We start from the raw sequence: 17442 nt of genomic DNA, 5'->3' as shown, positions 1-17442 counted from the left end.
TCTCTTTTGATTCATCTTGTTTGGTATTTGGGAGCTTCCCGGATCTGAATGTCTATTTTTGTCCCCAAGGTAGGAAGATGTTCAACCAATATTTCTTTGAATACGCTTTCTACCCCTTTCTCTTTATCCTTCTTGGATTCCTATAATGTGAATATAGGTGCACTTGATTGTGCCTTATATGCTTCTTAACCTATCTGCACTCTTTCCATTTTTTTAATCTTTCTGTTCCTTTAATTAGATGAATTCCACTGCCCTGTTTTCAAGAGCAGTTGATTTTATCTCTTCTACTTAATCTAGCCTGCTGCTGGTCCCCTCTATTAAAATTTTCAGGTCAGTTATTGTATACTTCAGCTCTATGATTTCTGTTTACTAGTTTTTAATATTTCTCTCTGCTGAAATTCTCAATTTGCTCATGCATTGCTGTTCTGACCTCAGTGAGCAACATTATGCCTGTTATTTTAAACTCATTTGCGTATATCATTTACCTCCATTTCATTAAGATCTGTCTCTGGAGATTTATCTTGTTCTTTTCTTTGAAACACATTCCCTTATTTCTTCAGTTTTCTTGGCTCTGTGTTGGTTTCTGCCATTAGGTAAAATAGCTCCCTCTTCCAGTCTTGTCAGAATGGTCTTGTGTAGGATATGAACTTCAACCATCAGCTAGGCTGTTTTCAGTAGTTGAGAGTGTACCAAGACCCATCAGTGTCTTAACGAGGATGATCATAGTCAGCACCTAGGTGCAAGCTGATTTGTTACTGGACCCTCAGGCAGAAGTTGGGAGAGTATGCTGCCTGATAAGCGGGGAGATAGGTGTTTTTGCCAGCTCTCTCTGCACTGAGTCTGGGAGTACTCCTGCACCCATTTTGAAACTTCTTTGTTTGCTATAATCCTGTTGGCTATCAAAGCAAGGTGGTTCAGGTGCCCAAGCCTCAATGGCAGCCGTAAGAGTGGGGGAACGGCATGTGTCCACAGCTCCTTTTAGATAAATACTAGTTTTTATTGTATTTTATTGTACTAGTTTATTTCGGATAAAACTTGGTTTTATTGGTGTACTGAGCTGGAGGGAGAAGGTGGAAGAAGTTACCCACCTGCTCTTTTGGGTTCTGGGCAGAATAATATACTGCTCACAAAAATTAGGGCATATTTCAAATGACTATGAAGCTATAAAATATCCCCTAATTTTTGTGAGCAGTATATTTAGCACCTATATAAAGGCTAATTAGATGCCAGGCACTCATGCAGCAGCTTGTAAAGTGTGCAGTTACACCTTTTAAAGGAGAAAACTGGGAAGTGGGCACTGCTCTCTCTCTCTGCTGATTCCTGGGAGAACAGCAATGGCAGCTCTCAACAGCAAGCCTGTTAAACAGTTGCTTCTTTGTCTGCCCGTGGGGTGGAACTCATGAATGCAAATCCTATTGTCTGCCACAACCAGGCAACCTGGGGACCTGTCCCTCAGGTGGTACCACAAAACTGGGTGCCAGACTTGTATGGAAGCTCTTTCCAGAGAGGTGCTAGTGACCTTGTTTTATTGTGGGAGTGAGCCAAAGGGTGAAGGCAGGGGAAGCGCCACTGGCTCTTTTGGGCTCCAGAGAGGGTCACAGACAGCAGGAGATCTGTGCAATTTCAATGCAGGCATTTTCTGAGTCACCCTATGCACATCACTCACTCGGCTAGTTTCTGGAATTCTCTCAGAGGAAATGCTTCCTGTGTGATCTATACATTTAGTATGTCCTGGGAGGAGGGAAAGTCAGGAGCTTCCTATGTTGCCATCTTGATTAAAAGCTCTCAGCATAAAGTGATACTCAAAAACACAGCAAAGAAAGTATTCTGTTCTGCATAGGCCATCTGGTACAGGAATTAACTCGGGAATAGTCACAGGGAAGAGATGCACAGGGTAGATGTATGGGAAGAGGTGTGGAGCTTCCCTGCCATCTCTGGGTGCTCCTCTCCCCGCACCCCAACTCTTTGCTAATCCAGAAGCTTGCTTTCATACAGTCTGGTTTGTTTCTTTTAAAATCAGATATTTACTGACCCAGAAGACAGGTTTTGCTTTTCTAGTTCTGTGAGTTTCATTTTCTATAGAACATTTTTTGGCAAGATGATTTTTAACCAAACAGAAAATCCAATACTTAGAGATAAGCAAAAGTGTTAGCTGCTCATTTGTTTTCTTTAAATAAGAATGTCAGTTCAAACAAATGTATGAATTCTCATTGGTGGCTATTAAACTGTGTTTCAATTTATACTTCCTGCTAATAGCTTTATAGTAAGCACTGTAGATAAACTCATTAGAACATGATATATAGCAGCAGTAAAGATTTTTCACAGTGGCTGACAAGGAGGCTTCAGAAATCTGAGCCTGGAGCCCTTTAGGCTACCTTGCAGCCTCTTCAAAGCAATACAACAAAGGCAGAAATGCAGGCATTATGAATCAAAGAAGAGTATTTCTGTTAGTGCTAAAAGAATTTCTTCAGCGTGGAAGAGTATCATTTTAACTATGGAAGAGACATTTTCAGGTCTTTTATAAGTGATTCTAGCTTTCCTGAATGTGTTCCTTTCTCTTTCAATGTTTGTCAGTGTGTTTGAAATTCATTCAATTCACATGGGCTGCGCTTTAAATGTGGCTCATGGAAATTTAAGCAGACAGTACCCATTAACATTAATGGACGTCCTAAGGCAAAATTCCCCCCATGCTGGGTTCAATATTAACCTCAGTATGAGTTTAGATTTTACCAAATATTTAGACAATATGCAATTCTTTAACAATATTTCAAATGCTATTTTTTTAAACTGGAAAACATTTCTTTTACTCTCTTTTTTTCTATTATTTTAACAGCTGATATTGTGGTATTTTACCCCTAAATTCCATTATGTCAAAAGAATAAAGTGTTTACCTTTCACTTACAGAGATATAAGTACTTTAAAACAATGAAATAAATCAGTGTACCTTAGCATACTACATTCATGCTGTAGTTTTAGTTTTCTTAATAGGTGATGGCCAAAATCCAAACTGCAGAATAATACTCAGAAATTTTGAATTCAATTCAAATATAATCAGTGTCTTCAATATCATCTCCAGTATCATCAAACTGGATTTTATCATCATGCCCAGGACCAAATCTATCTGTTTCATTGATGCTGGCATATTCCGGAAGCTCTCCATATGCCAAATGCTATTTCAATAACAAAAATCCAATTAACTGTATAACATTTAAGTAGCTCAACTACTAGATTTGAAGGCTTGATTCATGTTTTTGTGAAGGCACCCACGAGAATTGATGGATATGTTCTTCTCATTGTATTTCTTCTGTTGTGATGGGATTTATAGGTACAGCACTTGTTGTCCAATGGGACCACGTACATCTCCAGGATAATTACAACCTGGGAAGCTTCACATTCCAGGCTACCCTCCTCATAGATGGACGCATCATCTTTGGATACAAAGAAGTAAGTAATATATTAGAAGATTTCCTTCACCTTTGACCTTGATGCCTATCTGTTATTTCCTTCAAGTGTCAAAAAAGAGACACTTTATAGTCATGAACATTAAATTATTTCCTTACCTGTTAGTTTCTTTTTCTCAGTAAAAAACAAAATATATACATTTTTTAATCTACTGGTTAACTAACAGTAGTTAATTCTTTGGGTTTTGTTTTGTTTTTTATTCTTAGATCATTGCCATTATGATCCATAAATTATCTCAAACTTTTGAATAATTATATTGTAGTGATATTATAATAAAATAATGCTAAGAAAAATATTTTTAATTTGGAATGCACTTTTTATTTATATTTGTTTTTGCTTTGTCAATTTCTGTGACTTTTTTGGTTCTATCTTCAAAAGTATTAGGAAACATGAAACTTGTATGGCTCAGTGACCCAGAACTGAAAGCCTTACAGGATAGCCTTTTACAGTGGTTATTGCAAGCTGATAGGAAAGATTAATAAGAGATCTAAGTGATAGAAAGAACAAGGAAATTTAAACTTATGATTTGTCATTTCATCAAATTGACAAAATAAGGAATAGAAACTTACTAAATTGCAGCCTTAAATTTAAGAAATATCTAAATTGAATAATAGCATGTTTGGTTTAAAACTCAGCCCTGGCTAGTTAGCTCAGTCAGTTAAGAGCATCATCCCGAAATGATAAATTGCAGGTTCCATCCCCAGTCAGGGCACACAGGGAAGCAACCAATGAATACACGACTGAGTGGAACAACAAATGAATACTTCCCTTCCAGCCCCCCTTCCTCTCTCTGTCTCTAAAAAGAAAAAAAAAGGTAAGTCCTAGCCAGATAGCTCCGTTTGTAGGAGCATCCCTCTGGAGTACGGAAGTTGCCACTTCTATCCCGAGTCAGGGCACATACAGGAGCAGCTCAATGTTCCTTTCTCTCTCAACCTACCTCTTTCAATAAAAGCAGAAACAAAACAATAAACAAAGAAAACAAAACAAAAACTCCATAAAGGAAACAAAGACTATAAGAATAATATTCCAGGAACAGCAGATGTGATATTTTATTTTATTTATTTATTTATTGTATTTTTCTGAAGTTGGAAAAGGGGAGAGACAGTCAGACAGACTCCCGCATGCGCTGACCGGGATCCACCCGGCACGCCCACCAGGGGGCGATGCTCTGCCCCTCCGGGGCGTAGCTCTGCCGCGACCAGAGCCACTCTGGCGCCTGGGGCAGAGGCCAAGGAGCCATCCCCAGGGCCCGGGCCATCTTTGCTCCAATGGAACCTTGGCTGCGGGAAGGGAAGAGAGAGACAGAGAGGAAGGAGGGGGGAGTGGAGAAGCAAATGGGCGCTTCTCCTGTGTGCCCTGGCCAGGAATCGAACCCCGGGTCCCCCACACGCCAGGCCAACGCTCTACCGCTGAGCCAACTGGCCAGGGCCAGACGTGATATTTTAGACAGTCAGCAGACAGGAGGGAATTTCTGACAATGTGAATTGATAATGTACATCATTAATCCATGGATTGATGGATATTTATAATAATATAGGCTTAATATCTTATTTTCAAGTTAAGGTTTATTTTCCTTTAAGAAATAAATTTCTAGCTATTAAGACGATGTTGATAAAGCATTCACTTGGTCACATCTTCTGAAATTTACCTTTACTATAAAGTGAAGGATACTTGTATTTTAATTAAATAAGCCAATGTTTGGAAATTTTATAACAAGGCTAGATGTTTTTATTCCTTTGAATGATTCTTGCATGTGGAAATAATCATTAGCTTGGGGCAATATATAAACAGATTATAGCATAGGGTCTGCTCTGTTTGGTGCTTCTTTCTCCAGAGCTATGTTTTGGTAGCAGAGCCCACCATATTCTTGCATCACTCCCTGGGAGCTGAGAAAATTTCACTCAAAGGGACTGATACAGTTTTCATTATAATCTAGTGTGCTGCTGGGACTGCTGAGTGATGTTATGGAATGTTAGTTTTCAACAGTTTTAGCCAACAGTGGTAAAGTTTCCGGAAAGATCCAGAGTCAGTAAGTCTAGAGTCTTAAACCTCACTAACTGTAGCCTTTGTTAAAACAAAGGTTTGTGTTCTTCCTGTGGTCTCTCTCTCACTAGTCTTTATTATCAGAATTGTCATCTTCATTTACACTGTTCTCAATGGGTATCTTGTACTAAGTAATAATTGTTGATTTTTCCTATTCTCTCTTTATAGTGAGTTAAGTATTTTTAAAATGGTTTGTTTGTTTTTTTTTCCTTCTGTGTGTCCTGACCAGGAATTGAACCCGGGACTTCCACACACTGGGCTGACATTCTTCTGCTGAGTGAACCGGCCAGGGCCTTCTTTTCTTTATTTTAATCAAATAAAAATTTTTATTTTCTTTTTTTCTGTTTGAGCATGGAGAATATTAAGCTGATAGGCAATTTTAATACTTTCTTGATATTCTCAGACTATTTTCCTGTTGAACATCAGTTCTGCACTCAGAGTTCTGAGGAAATCATCACATTATTATTTGACTTACTGTCCTTTCTCTGTCCTGGTTAAAAAGCAGTTTCTTATTTCCTGTTCTACCTCTTTGTTCTGCTGATTGTCATGCATTTTATTTTGCAGAGGCACATTCGAATTTGTAAAATTTGCTACAATGAAAGAACCCATGCATTTGGAATGAGAGCTAGATACTTCCAGCACTTCTAGAAAAAAATATAATCATGATAGCATAAAATAGTTTATATAATATACCATCCTTGACAGAATGCTCTCACATACATTATAATTTTCAATGCTTCAATGAGATCCTATATTTTTAATATTCTTAGCTTTCAAAAGGGCATTGGCACATAGAAGGTGTTTAATAAGTGTGCCTGGCTTAATTTTGGAATAAGATCATGTACATTAGCTTACTTGATAGCTAAACACAGACTGTGTCAGAAAGTTAAAATGGTGTCCCTGAGGTTGCAGACCTAGCAGAGGGCACTCAGGAGTAAGAACCTTATCTTGTTGACTCAGAAAGACCGCAACACTTTTCCCCCCAAGGAGATTATATGTAACAATTCACAAATGTATTTCTCATTTGTTTCTTCAATAAATATTTGTTAATGTTTGGTGTTGAATAGTCTTTTCATCTGATTCCAGTATACCACACAATTTTAATCCCTCAAAATCAGAAGTATTCCTATTTAAGTTGCATTACTAACAAAATTATGAGAGTTTAAGAATATGAGCAGTATAATTTTGTGTTCTGTTGAATTTACAGTACCAAAATTATACAAAGGGAGTAAGTGTAATTCCTTTCGTAATAAATTGTTTCTGGCTGGTAATGTCAGCTTTGTTTTATTATATTTTATGTAAGAAAAAAAAAGTAGATTTATGTTGAAACTACTAATAAAAAACTTGCTCAAATTGTAGAGTAAAATTAGTAATGCAGAAAGTACATTTATTGAAACAAATTTTACTTTTATTACCCTCAAATAATTTATTTTAGTAGCTAATTATGTTTCTCCTAGTAACTCTTAATGTACCCACATGAAACAGTTTAATGACCTCCAATTCTGTCATGTTTTATATATTGTCATTTCTCCAACATTTTTTATAGTGGCTATGAGACAGATAATGATTAATAAATCAGAAAATACATTTGCATTTCTCATAACAATCTTGCTTGTAATGGGTTTGAAATAGAAAAGTACGACTGCTGTTTAAGAGGGACTGCAGGTTTGCTCATAGCATTCAGTGTCCTTCTCTGTACTGGTGAGAGAGGGCGAGGGCGTGGAGATGCAGAGTCCTAACATATTTATCTCTCCTGAGGTTGTAGCTCTGTATTACTCAACCAGAATTTGAATTTCTGTTTAAATTATAGATCTTTTAAATTTTATTTATCTATTAAGATATAGTTTACTTAGGATGAACCCAAAACACACACACAAAAATACCATCTTTTCAAAAATGACTTCACTTTCATGAACTTTTTAATTTCAGGGTATCCATTTGTTTCTCTTGCATAAGTTTAATAACCTCAATGAAATTAACCATCTTGTCATCTCTTTCCTTAAATATATTAGTAACAGTTCTTTGAAAGTTGGTAGCTAGTAAGTCTAATATCTAGATTTCTTATGGGTCGGTTTCTATCCCCTGTTTCTTTGTTTATTGGTTGGTTGATTTTTTTTTTTCCCTGTAGCTTTTCATTTATGTCTCATATCTCCCTGCCTGTTGGGCATTGTTTACAAAATACTAAAGAGATACTGTGAGGGTGAAGAAGATGATATTTCCTTCCTCCAAAGGGGGTTTACTATTTTTTTCTTTGGCAGTTTGGATAGAACAGATTTATACTGTGCAGTGCTAAACTCATTCTAAATTGAGCATATGTGTTTGTAAAGATTGATAAATTTCTGATTGCTCGACTCCTAAAACTGCCTGAAGTTCTATTCAGCTTCTTGGTCTCTGAACCTGGCTTATGAACTGCCAAATGTCTTGTTGGAAAGGTGGTGTTGGGCTGCCTTCATGGTTTTTCTTTCTCTGTAATCATGGCTTTCCAAGTCCTCACTCTTTGATAGCTACCTGATGCCTTCCACAGATGTTTTCCATGTGTTATTAATCTTTCCTATTTGAGCTCAGCAGTAGAAATAGTCTTATACAAGTCTATATGCTACAACCAGTGTCCTATTTACTTTTGATAACAACCTCCAAATTTGATAAATGTAGCAGTTATGGAACTCTCATATATATCAACAGTTATTAAGTGCTTCATATTTATCTCATATAGTTTTTTTCACTGTTAAATTTAGTCTAAATTTACTGGATAAATTGCTCATTTTCATGCAAGTAAATCTGGTTTGAAGAGTCTAATTACAGATGTTTCCACACAGATAAAACTGTTCTTGATGAATACAATAAAAGCAAGCAATGATCACTTTTTAGAACTTAGAATAAATTTACATTAGGTGAGGACAAAACATTTAGAAATATGTAAGACAATTTGTTTTCATTTCCAAAACAGAAGACCCATAAAAACAATAGCAATAATATAGGAAAATTTGGGAAATGAAGAATAAATATATATATTTAATCTTATTACCCATATATGCAAAATGTTCTAGTTTTTATGCATTCCTCTGTCTTTTCCTACATACAAAATCTGTGTAATTAGAGATTTTAAATTTTTATCATAATACAACATTTTTTTTCTTTTTGTAAAATTGAATTTATTGGGGTGACATTGGTTAATAAAATTATATAGGTTTCAGGCATATAATTTCATAAAACATCATCTCTATATTGTATTATGTGCTCACCATCCCAAGTCAAGTCTCCTATCGTTAGTTATATCCCCTTTAAAGAGGGGATATTCTCTCCTAATTCACATAAAAACCAAGAGGTAGTTACTTTTATAATTTACAGAGCAGGATCCTGAAACACCCAGAGAGGTTAAGTAACTTTCCCAAAATTATGAGACAAAGATTCATCTGAGGGAGTATGACTCCAGAACCAATAGGCCTAATAATCGTACCATCCTACCTCTCTATAAATTTCCTTTTGAAGAAATGACTGACCTGCTTCATTCATTTTGACATCATTGACAGTCTTTACAGGTGAGTTATTAATATACTAAAACTCAGCCATTTGAGAGCATGGGATGAGAATGGCTTGCTTCCCATAATATTTATCTTATCTTATTAAACTTTAAAAAAGGAACCTGACCTGGGGTGGCGCAGTGGATAAAACGACAACCTGGAACGCTGAGGTCGCCAGTTCAAACCCCCGTGCTTGCCTGATCAAGGCACATATGGGAGTTGATGCTTCCAGCTCCTCTCTCCTTTTCTCTCTTTCTCTCCTCTTTAAAATGAAAAAGTTTTAATTTTTTTTTCTTGTATTTTTCTGAAGCTAGAAACTGGGAGAGACAGTCAGACTCCCGCATGCGCCTGACCGGGATCCACCCAGCATGCCCACCAGGGGGCGATGCTCTGCCCCTCTGGGGCGTGGCTCTGTTGCGACCAGAGCCACTCTAGCACCTGGGGCAGAGGCCAAGGAGCCATCCCCAGCACCCAGGCCATCTCTGCTCCAATGGAGCCTCGGCTGCGGGAGGGGAAGAGAGAGACAGAGAGGAAGGAGAGGGGCAGGGGTGGAGAAGCAGATGGGCGCTTCTCCTGTGTGCCCTGGCCGGGAATCGAACCCGGGACTTCTGCACGCCAGACAGAAGTGCTCTACCACTGAGCCAACCGGCCAGGGCCAAAAGTTTAAAAATTTTTTTAAAAAGCAAAATGAAATTGTATATAGGTTAAAAAAATAATGAAAACACGCATTTTTTCATAGGTAAGTAGAATTTGGAAAACTGAATTTATATTTCCTATTCTGTTAAATATTTTCTCTGTTTCTGGAACCCAAATTTTTTATTATTTTAAGTTATCACTGAATAGTGATGATTGTTTGCTTGATTACAATAGATATAAACCTAAAAATTTTCATCTATTGATAACAAGGACACTACCTATTTATTAAAAAACAATTTTAATCCATATAAATATGAATTCTGACATTTTACACTTCTTGATGCTGCCTGTCCTAGTGTACCATCATATTTTAGAAGTTGGATTTTCTCTGGCTTGCTTCATGTCCTATTATATTTTGAATTTATTATTAATTTTGATACAAACTAGGGCAGGATGTGATCCTTTTTGTGCTTTTTTGCAAATTTGGTAAAAAAAAATTTTTACCACCTCATGGGAGAAAGAGGGTGGTCATCAGTTTCATACAATGCCAAAAAAAACCCAAAAACAAGTTATATAATCTTTCTACACAGCAAACTTTAGAGGAGGTTTGTTAAGAGTAACTTTATTATCTATTATGCCAAGTCACTCTTTAATCTATTCTACCATTTAAGTATTAAAACCTAATGTGAAAGAATGCGTAGTTACTAAATGAACTTTGCCAATTGGTTGTAGGTTTAAATGGCATCAGGAATGTATTTTTTTGTATTTCTTTGAAGCTATTTCTCTTACTTAAGCTGTAATGACCCTTCATTCATGGTGAACATCCTGAAAGCATTAAAAGACAAACACTTGCAAAATTTGGGGGAAATACAATTTTAGAAAGTAAAAGGAAGCCAAAAAGAACTGGACAGTGAAACAATTGCCATTAGATATGAAGTAATTTACCTTCTGTATCTATTGCTGTATGTCTGAGAATACTTGCATGTGTTAATATAATAGGTATGCACACGAGGAACTCTATCGTTCTATGAGTAGAAATAGATATGTATGTATCTATTTATATTTACATATATATTTTTTATTTAAATAAAATGTATTTCAAGATATATTTAATAAATGTATAATACAAGGTTGAGAAAGCCCAGATGACATAAAGTGCTGATTATTAACTCTCAAAAAGTAATTTTAAAGAAAATGTTGACACAGATGGTTTTATATCATAGTTCTTCCTATATTTTAAATACATAAAATATAAAATTGTATCTACATGACCTTACTTAGGATCTAATTCATTAGGATGTATTTTATTTTTTAGTTATTTTACACGTAAAAGCTTCAGTAGTTTTGACTCGCCTGAGCACAGACTTCCTAAGGTGCGGGCACCTGCCTCACCATCATCTGTATGTGAAGCTCCAACTCTAGTTTGTCAATTCCATGGTGGGAAATCTTTAAATGGGAGGTCACACTTGTGTGTATGTGTGTTTATAAAATGGATATGTTGCCAACATTTACGGCAAATACTCAAAGGTTCCAAATAAAAGTATTGATCTGCATGTTCTCTTGAGATCACTTGCTACTCAGGGTGTACTCCTTCCAATTTCTCCCTCATCAACTTCTCTCTTGCCCCAGGCTAGCGCTAGATTCTGTAGAGATTCAGTGGGACTCTCTTCTTCTAACAGAGGGCAGTCTTTACTTGCCAACTTTCTGCTGTTACTTGTCTCCTTGCAGGTTTCGTGTAGGTCACGGTTGTGGAGCGGGCCGGAGGGAACTTGAGTCTGTGTCTTCAGCACAGGGCTGTCTTTTGCCTTCATGCTGTTGTGTGCACTCCTTAGTACCTGGCCTGAGAAGTTCAGTAATCATGAACTTAAAAGGGATGAAACTAATTGCATGAAGTGCTAATGACATACAGAAAAGCAAATGGATTTTTATATTGTCAGTTTTAACCAGAAGTTTTTCTTTTCAAATGTAATTTTTAGACAACTAAGCACTAATGCTCTGGACTTGATGTGTCATTTTGATAATAACAAAAAAGGTTATGACTTTTAAAAATTGGATACCTTACAGAGTAACGCAGAAGACAGATCACACATTCACAGAAGACGAGGTAGAAAGTTAAGGGTTGAATGCAGGTGAAAATGAGTAAAATAGTAAGCTTTGGGTTCAAATGTGTGTGTGTGGGTGTATAGTATGTACGTGTGTGTGTGTGTATGTGTATGTGTATATGGCTACCAGATACCATATTGCTAATTAGCAAGTGAAGAAAAATAGTGAGGGAACAAAAATGAGTTTAGAGTAATTCTTTCCAGTCACATTCTGATAGGCATGTGATTCATACTTTGGCATACATACTATACAATCAAACTCTTGCTGAGATGCTGTGCTGCTTATTTGATAGCTAGTGGGGTCCATAATGGAAATAAATGAATATTTTGGCAAGGTTTGCAGGGCAGAACAGACAGGGTAATAAAATCCCATTACTTCTGACTGATGCAGCATGCTGTCACCTTCCTGCTTTAGAGGCCGCGGTAAAAGTTCACATTTTAGGGATTGCATCCGGCCCTTGTGTCCTGGTGTAGGAAAGGGAGCAAGCAGCTCTTGATTTTGAATCTTCCTCCAAAGGCCAGTGTGCTTTGTGCTCCTCTGTTAACTCCTAATATCTTTTCTGCCTTAATGCTATCCAGTTATTGCCACTCTTTTCTGCATCTATGCTTAATTTGCTTCACTTATATTATTTATGGAAAAACTTACGTTTAAATAATAAATGTCTATGTCTTGTAAGATGTGATTAAAATTACAATACCTAAAAAAAAAGAAATATACAAATGCCCGTACAAACCAAAATGGAAGCATTTTAACTGGCATGAATGGCAGAATTTTGTTCTTTTCTAGATCTATCCTGTGGATGAAGGTAATTGTAAAAGTTACTCTCAGAAATTTAAAATTCAATACAGATCATACAGAGGCCAAGTAAAAATGTAGCTTTGCTTTAATCATAATAGACAATTATTACAGATAAAGGAAAATAATGAAGTTGTAGTTCTTTTTTGAAAAAAAACTTATGTAGTTAAGAATTTGTATATAATTTCATATCGATTTCCTAACATCCACACGAACTAATGTAAGAAACATTTTCCAGGTGAATATAAATGTGTAGAAAGGATAAAGAATAGCTTCTATAAAATGAAGTTTTCAGTTTTTATACTTGGACATCATCTTTGGCCTTGGCTTCTCTGACTCATGTACTTTAAATCCTTGTAAATGCGGAGTTTTCCAAAGAATAGGTGATTGTGAAATATGGCAAACCCAGTCTGGTGCTAATTTTGTTCAATATCTAATGGTTTATTTATACTCACAAAGGCAGTCACTTTGTTGATATTAATCAAAAAACAGCTCATTTTAAATGTGGTTTCAACAGTGCTCCTGGTTCACCTAATGGTCTCTAATCGTAGATGGACATGGAAACCTGCAGAAGGTCTGCTTCCCTCGCAGAGTGCTCACACAGCTCAATTACTGGGCTGTAGTGAGTGAATGAGTGGCCCTTTCTCACAGTAACCCCATGCCTTTGATATTTGGAAGTAAAAAGATTAGTCCAAGAAGAAGGCAGAGTGGAAGCGATAATGATACTATCGGGTAGAGACAGGCAGACATGTTTCTGAAAGAAATCTGTGAGAAAGCCTGGAGTTGTTTATCTCTTTCTCATGAATCTTTTACAACATTAGTCATTTAATTCAATTGACGAAGGCATTTTTTGTTTGTTTGTTTGTTTTCAAAACCTGATATGTAATCATTTTTAAAAGGCCTTGTTGGCTTCTAGGAAAATGTGGGGAATCAAAAGCTTCTTATACATTTTTATTTTAATATTTAATCAGGATTTTAAAAAACACAGTTTAGAAAGCCTAGGCTCTTATTCATGAATGCTATAAAATTTTAAAGAAAAGCATTGGAAGCCAGTGATCTTGCCATAAGTTGTCATTCTTTCCAACCATTCTTCTCTCGGTCTTCCCGTGTCAGAACAGTTTAGTCTCCTCTGCAGACCTGCACAGGCCCCTCTCTGTGCCCCAGAGTGCTCCCCTCACAGCCGGCAGCCTGTATAAACTGCAGGTGTACTACACAGTGGCTGTGATGAAAAGCAAGACTCCATTTTTTCTCCTGCTAAGACCCAAAGTCTTGGTGTCATTGTTGACTCTGATCTTTTTCTCACTCTCCCTACTAAACTTGTGCCATAGCAGTACTGCATGGCCAGTAGTCATGGCCATCAGGGCCATTCACACGCAGGTTCTCATTGAATTTGGGCAGATAATAAAGAAACAGTACAGCCAAAAAATGGTGGGCCGTTCCTTTATTAAAGTCTCACACTGGCCATCGAGCAACACACAGGACTCCCAAAGCCACTGACTCATTCTCCATTCCACAACCAGGAGAATCTTCTCCTGTTTCACCCAGAATCAGAGGCCTCACCAGACTCAGTGGAGCTCGCAAAACCCCTCACCTCTGGTTCCACATCTGCACACCTTCTCTTTCCCTGCCACCATGGCTTCTTTCTGCTTCTCCTTCTTCTCTCTTCACAACTTTCTGGTGTGAAAACCTCTCCTCCAGAAACCATTAGCAAAACAACTGCCCCTCCCAAGTGGGAAGGTAATTTGCAATTTTACAGACCACATATACCTGGTGCTGCCCAGCCTCTAATGCAAACTATAAGCAAGCAAACGTAAAAATCATATTTTGCAAACTTATTTGACCAACAAGTACCTTCACAATTTACACTGAAATCATCTTCCTGTTCTATTTTTATCTCCTACACTTACCACTCTAGTGTAGTCCAAGCAACTCATCTCTTACCTGGACACCCTCCTAACTGGATTCTCTGTTACTCCTGAGCCCTACAGTCTTGATCACAAAGCAGCCAGTGAGATCTTTTCTGGCTGTAAGGACGTGTCCTTCTGTTGTTCAAAAAACCCTCCAAAATCTTCCCTGTATGACTTGGAATAAAATCTAAACACGTAGCCACCGCTTGCAGGGACTGCATGCTCTCTATGACCTGCCCCCACCATCTCCCATCTCCTTTGACAATTTTATTTTCTCCTGCTCCAGTGATAATCTCTTAATTCCTAAAAGACACCAAAAGCAATTCAGCCAAGGCTGCGTAACAGATCACCCCAAAAGGTAGTGTTTTAAAACAACCACATTTCTTATTTCTCACAAGATATCCATGGATCAGTGTGGTGGTTTCACTAATCTGGATTGCATTCTGCTGACCTCAGCTGGGCTCACTCACGTGTCAGCTGTGTGCTGGTAGATTGCCTAAGGGCTCCTGGCCAAGGATGATCTCTGTTGGAAGGAGACTATTTTTGCACATGTCCCTCACATATCCTCCACAGCCCAGCAAAGTACCTCCTCATGGCAGTGGCAGGGGACCAAAAAGGAGGTGGGAGCATTCAAGCATGTTTTTGAGCCTCCTTTTTGCTTCACATTTGTTGTTATCTTCTTTTGCCATGTTACTGAGCCGAGTCAAAGTGGAAGTGGACCAAGGGAAAAGGGAAGAAGCATGGATACAGGACGCATGGATTGAGGTCATTACTGCCATCAACCTCAGGAGGAGAGGGATTGACTTCAAGACAAAATATGAAGGGAGGCAATAAAAGGAAGGAAAGAGGTGGAGAAAACAAAACCAAATGAAAGATTTCTAAAGGAGGAAGAAGATAGGAAGGGATAGAAAAGGTAGAGTGAAAATCTGAAGAGAACAGAAAGCTACTATACCAGGAGGTGTCGCAGGCACCAAGACATAATCACAAAACAAACTCTGGTAGAAAATATAATATTCATACCAACATAATAGGATTTTTCAATTGATGGCAATAAAATTCAAGTTCTGCTTAACCAGGTAGTGGTACAGTGGATGGAGCATTGGCCTGGGATGCTTAGGACCCAGGTTCGAAACCCTGAGCTTCCTCGCTTGAGCGTGGGCTCATCAGCTTGAGCATGGGAACATAGACATGATCCCATGGTGCTGGTTTGAAGCCCAAAGCTGCTGGCTTGAGCAAGGGGTCACTGGCTTGGCTGGAGCCACCTGGTCAATGCACGTGTGAAAAAGCAATCAGTGAACAACTAAGGTACCACAAGTATGAGTTGATGCTTCTAACCTCTCTCCCTTCCTGTCTGTCTGTCCCTGTCTATCCCTTTCTCTCTCTGTCTTTCTCTCTCCCTCTCTGAAAAACAAACAAAGAAAAGAAAACAAAAGAAAGAAAGAAAGAAAGAAAGAAAGAAAGAAAGAAAGAAAGAAAGAAAGAGAAAGAAAGAAAGAAAGAAAGAAAGAAAGAAAGAAAGAAAGAAAGAAAGAAAGAAAGAAAGAAAGAAAGAAAGAAAAGAAAGAACTCAAGTTCTGCTTTGAGTTTTGGGGAAAAAAAACTTGACTTTGGATGGTGAACACACAATACAGTATACAGATGATATATTATAGAGGTGTAAACCAGAAACCTGTATAATTTTATTAAGCAGTGTCACCCCAGTAAACCAATTAAAAATATAAATAATAATAAAAGTAATTTTAAAAAAAGAAAGAAAAATACAATAATTACACAAAATTTTCTGGTAAAATACTTCACACATGGTGAGGAAAGCAGTAGTCATGGGTGCTGGAGAATGAGAGCAAGTGACAAAGACTAATAGCAAAGCTTCTGTATTTACTTCTGGGCAGGCATCTATTATAATACTGTTTAAAAACAATATGAGCCTTGGCTGGTTACCTCAGTCAGTTAAAGGCATCACCCAGTAACAACAGTGTTGAGGGTTTCATCCCCAGTCAGGGCACACGTGGGAAACAACCAGTTACATGTAATGCACAACTGAGTGGAACAACAAATGAATGCTTCCCTTTTTCCTCCCCTTTCTCTCCCTTCCTCTCTGTATCTATCCATAAAATAGTAATAATAATAATAATAATAATAATAATAATAATAAAGCAGTGGCTGACTAGCTCAGTTGGTTTGAGCACCCTCCCGAAGCATGGCGGTTGCTGGTTAGATTCCCTGGTCAGGGCACATTGAGGAGCACCTTGATGTTCCTGTCTCTCTCTCCCTGCCTATTTTAAAAAAATTATGACTTTGTCTTATTAGGCTGCTCAAAATATAACCTAAATTGCATATATTTTTTTATTCTTTCTCCACCCTTTTGTCTTTTCATTTTTAATTGTAAGTCAATCTTAAATGTAAATTACATTTATATTAATTAGTACTCCTCCTCATGGAGTATAAAACTGTATAACTGAGCATAATGTCCATTAAGAAAAGGGTTTCATACCTACTATGACTTAGTAAATTACTAGAAAAGTGTATCAGAGTTTCATTTAGTAAATTAAACTTAATAAACATAAACAAAACTCACTTTTAGGGACAGAAATAATGGTTTTGTTTTGTTTTTGTTGTCCAAATATTAGAATAGTTTTGTTGTTGTTGTTTTGTATTTTTCTGAAGCTGGAAACGGGGAGAGATAGACAGACTCCCGCATGTGCCCGACCGGGATCCACCCAGCACGCCCACCAGGGGCGATGCTCTGCCCCTCCGGGGCGTAGCTCTGCCGAGATCAGAGCCACTCTAGCACCTGGGGCAGAGGCCAAGGAGCCATCCCCAGGGCCCGGGCCATCTTTGCTCCAATGGAGCCTTGGCTGCCGGAGGGGAAGAGAGAGACAGAGAGGAAGGAGGGGGGAGGTGGAGAAGCAAATGGGCGCTTCTCCTGTGTGCCCTGGCCGGGAATCGAACCCGGGTCCCCCACACGCCAGGCCGAC

The 17442-nt window shown here is 37.9% G+C and overlaps 1 protein-coding gene across 3 annotated transcripts in view; it reads left to right on the top strand.

The window, feature by feature from the left end:
• Nucleotides 1-17442, top strand: part of PLXDC2 (plexin domain containing 2) — a 521092-nt gene that overhangs the window by 353064 nt on the left and 150586 nt on the right. For all 3 annotated transcript variants that reach the window (XM_066233239.1, XM_066233238.1, XM_066233237.1), the window contains one exon: nucleotides 3326-3444. In XM_066233239.1, the coding sequence (XP_066089336.1) occupies nucleotides 3326-3444 (119 nt within the window). The remainder of the gene's footprint in view (nucleotides 1-3325; nucleotides 3445-17442) is intronic.

Source organism: Saccopteryx bilineata, chromosome 5, assembly GCF_036850765.1.
Source record: "Saccopteryx bilineata isolate mSacBil1 chromosome 5, mSacBil1_pri_phased_curated, whole genome shotgun sequence".
NCBI classification, from domain to species: Eukaryota; Metazoa; Chordata; class Mammalia; order Chiroptera; family Emballonuridae; genus Saccopteryx; species Saccopteryx bilineata.
This window is presented reverse-complemented; position numbering and strand designations above follow the sequence as displayed.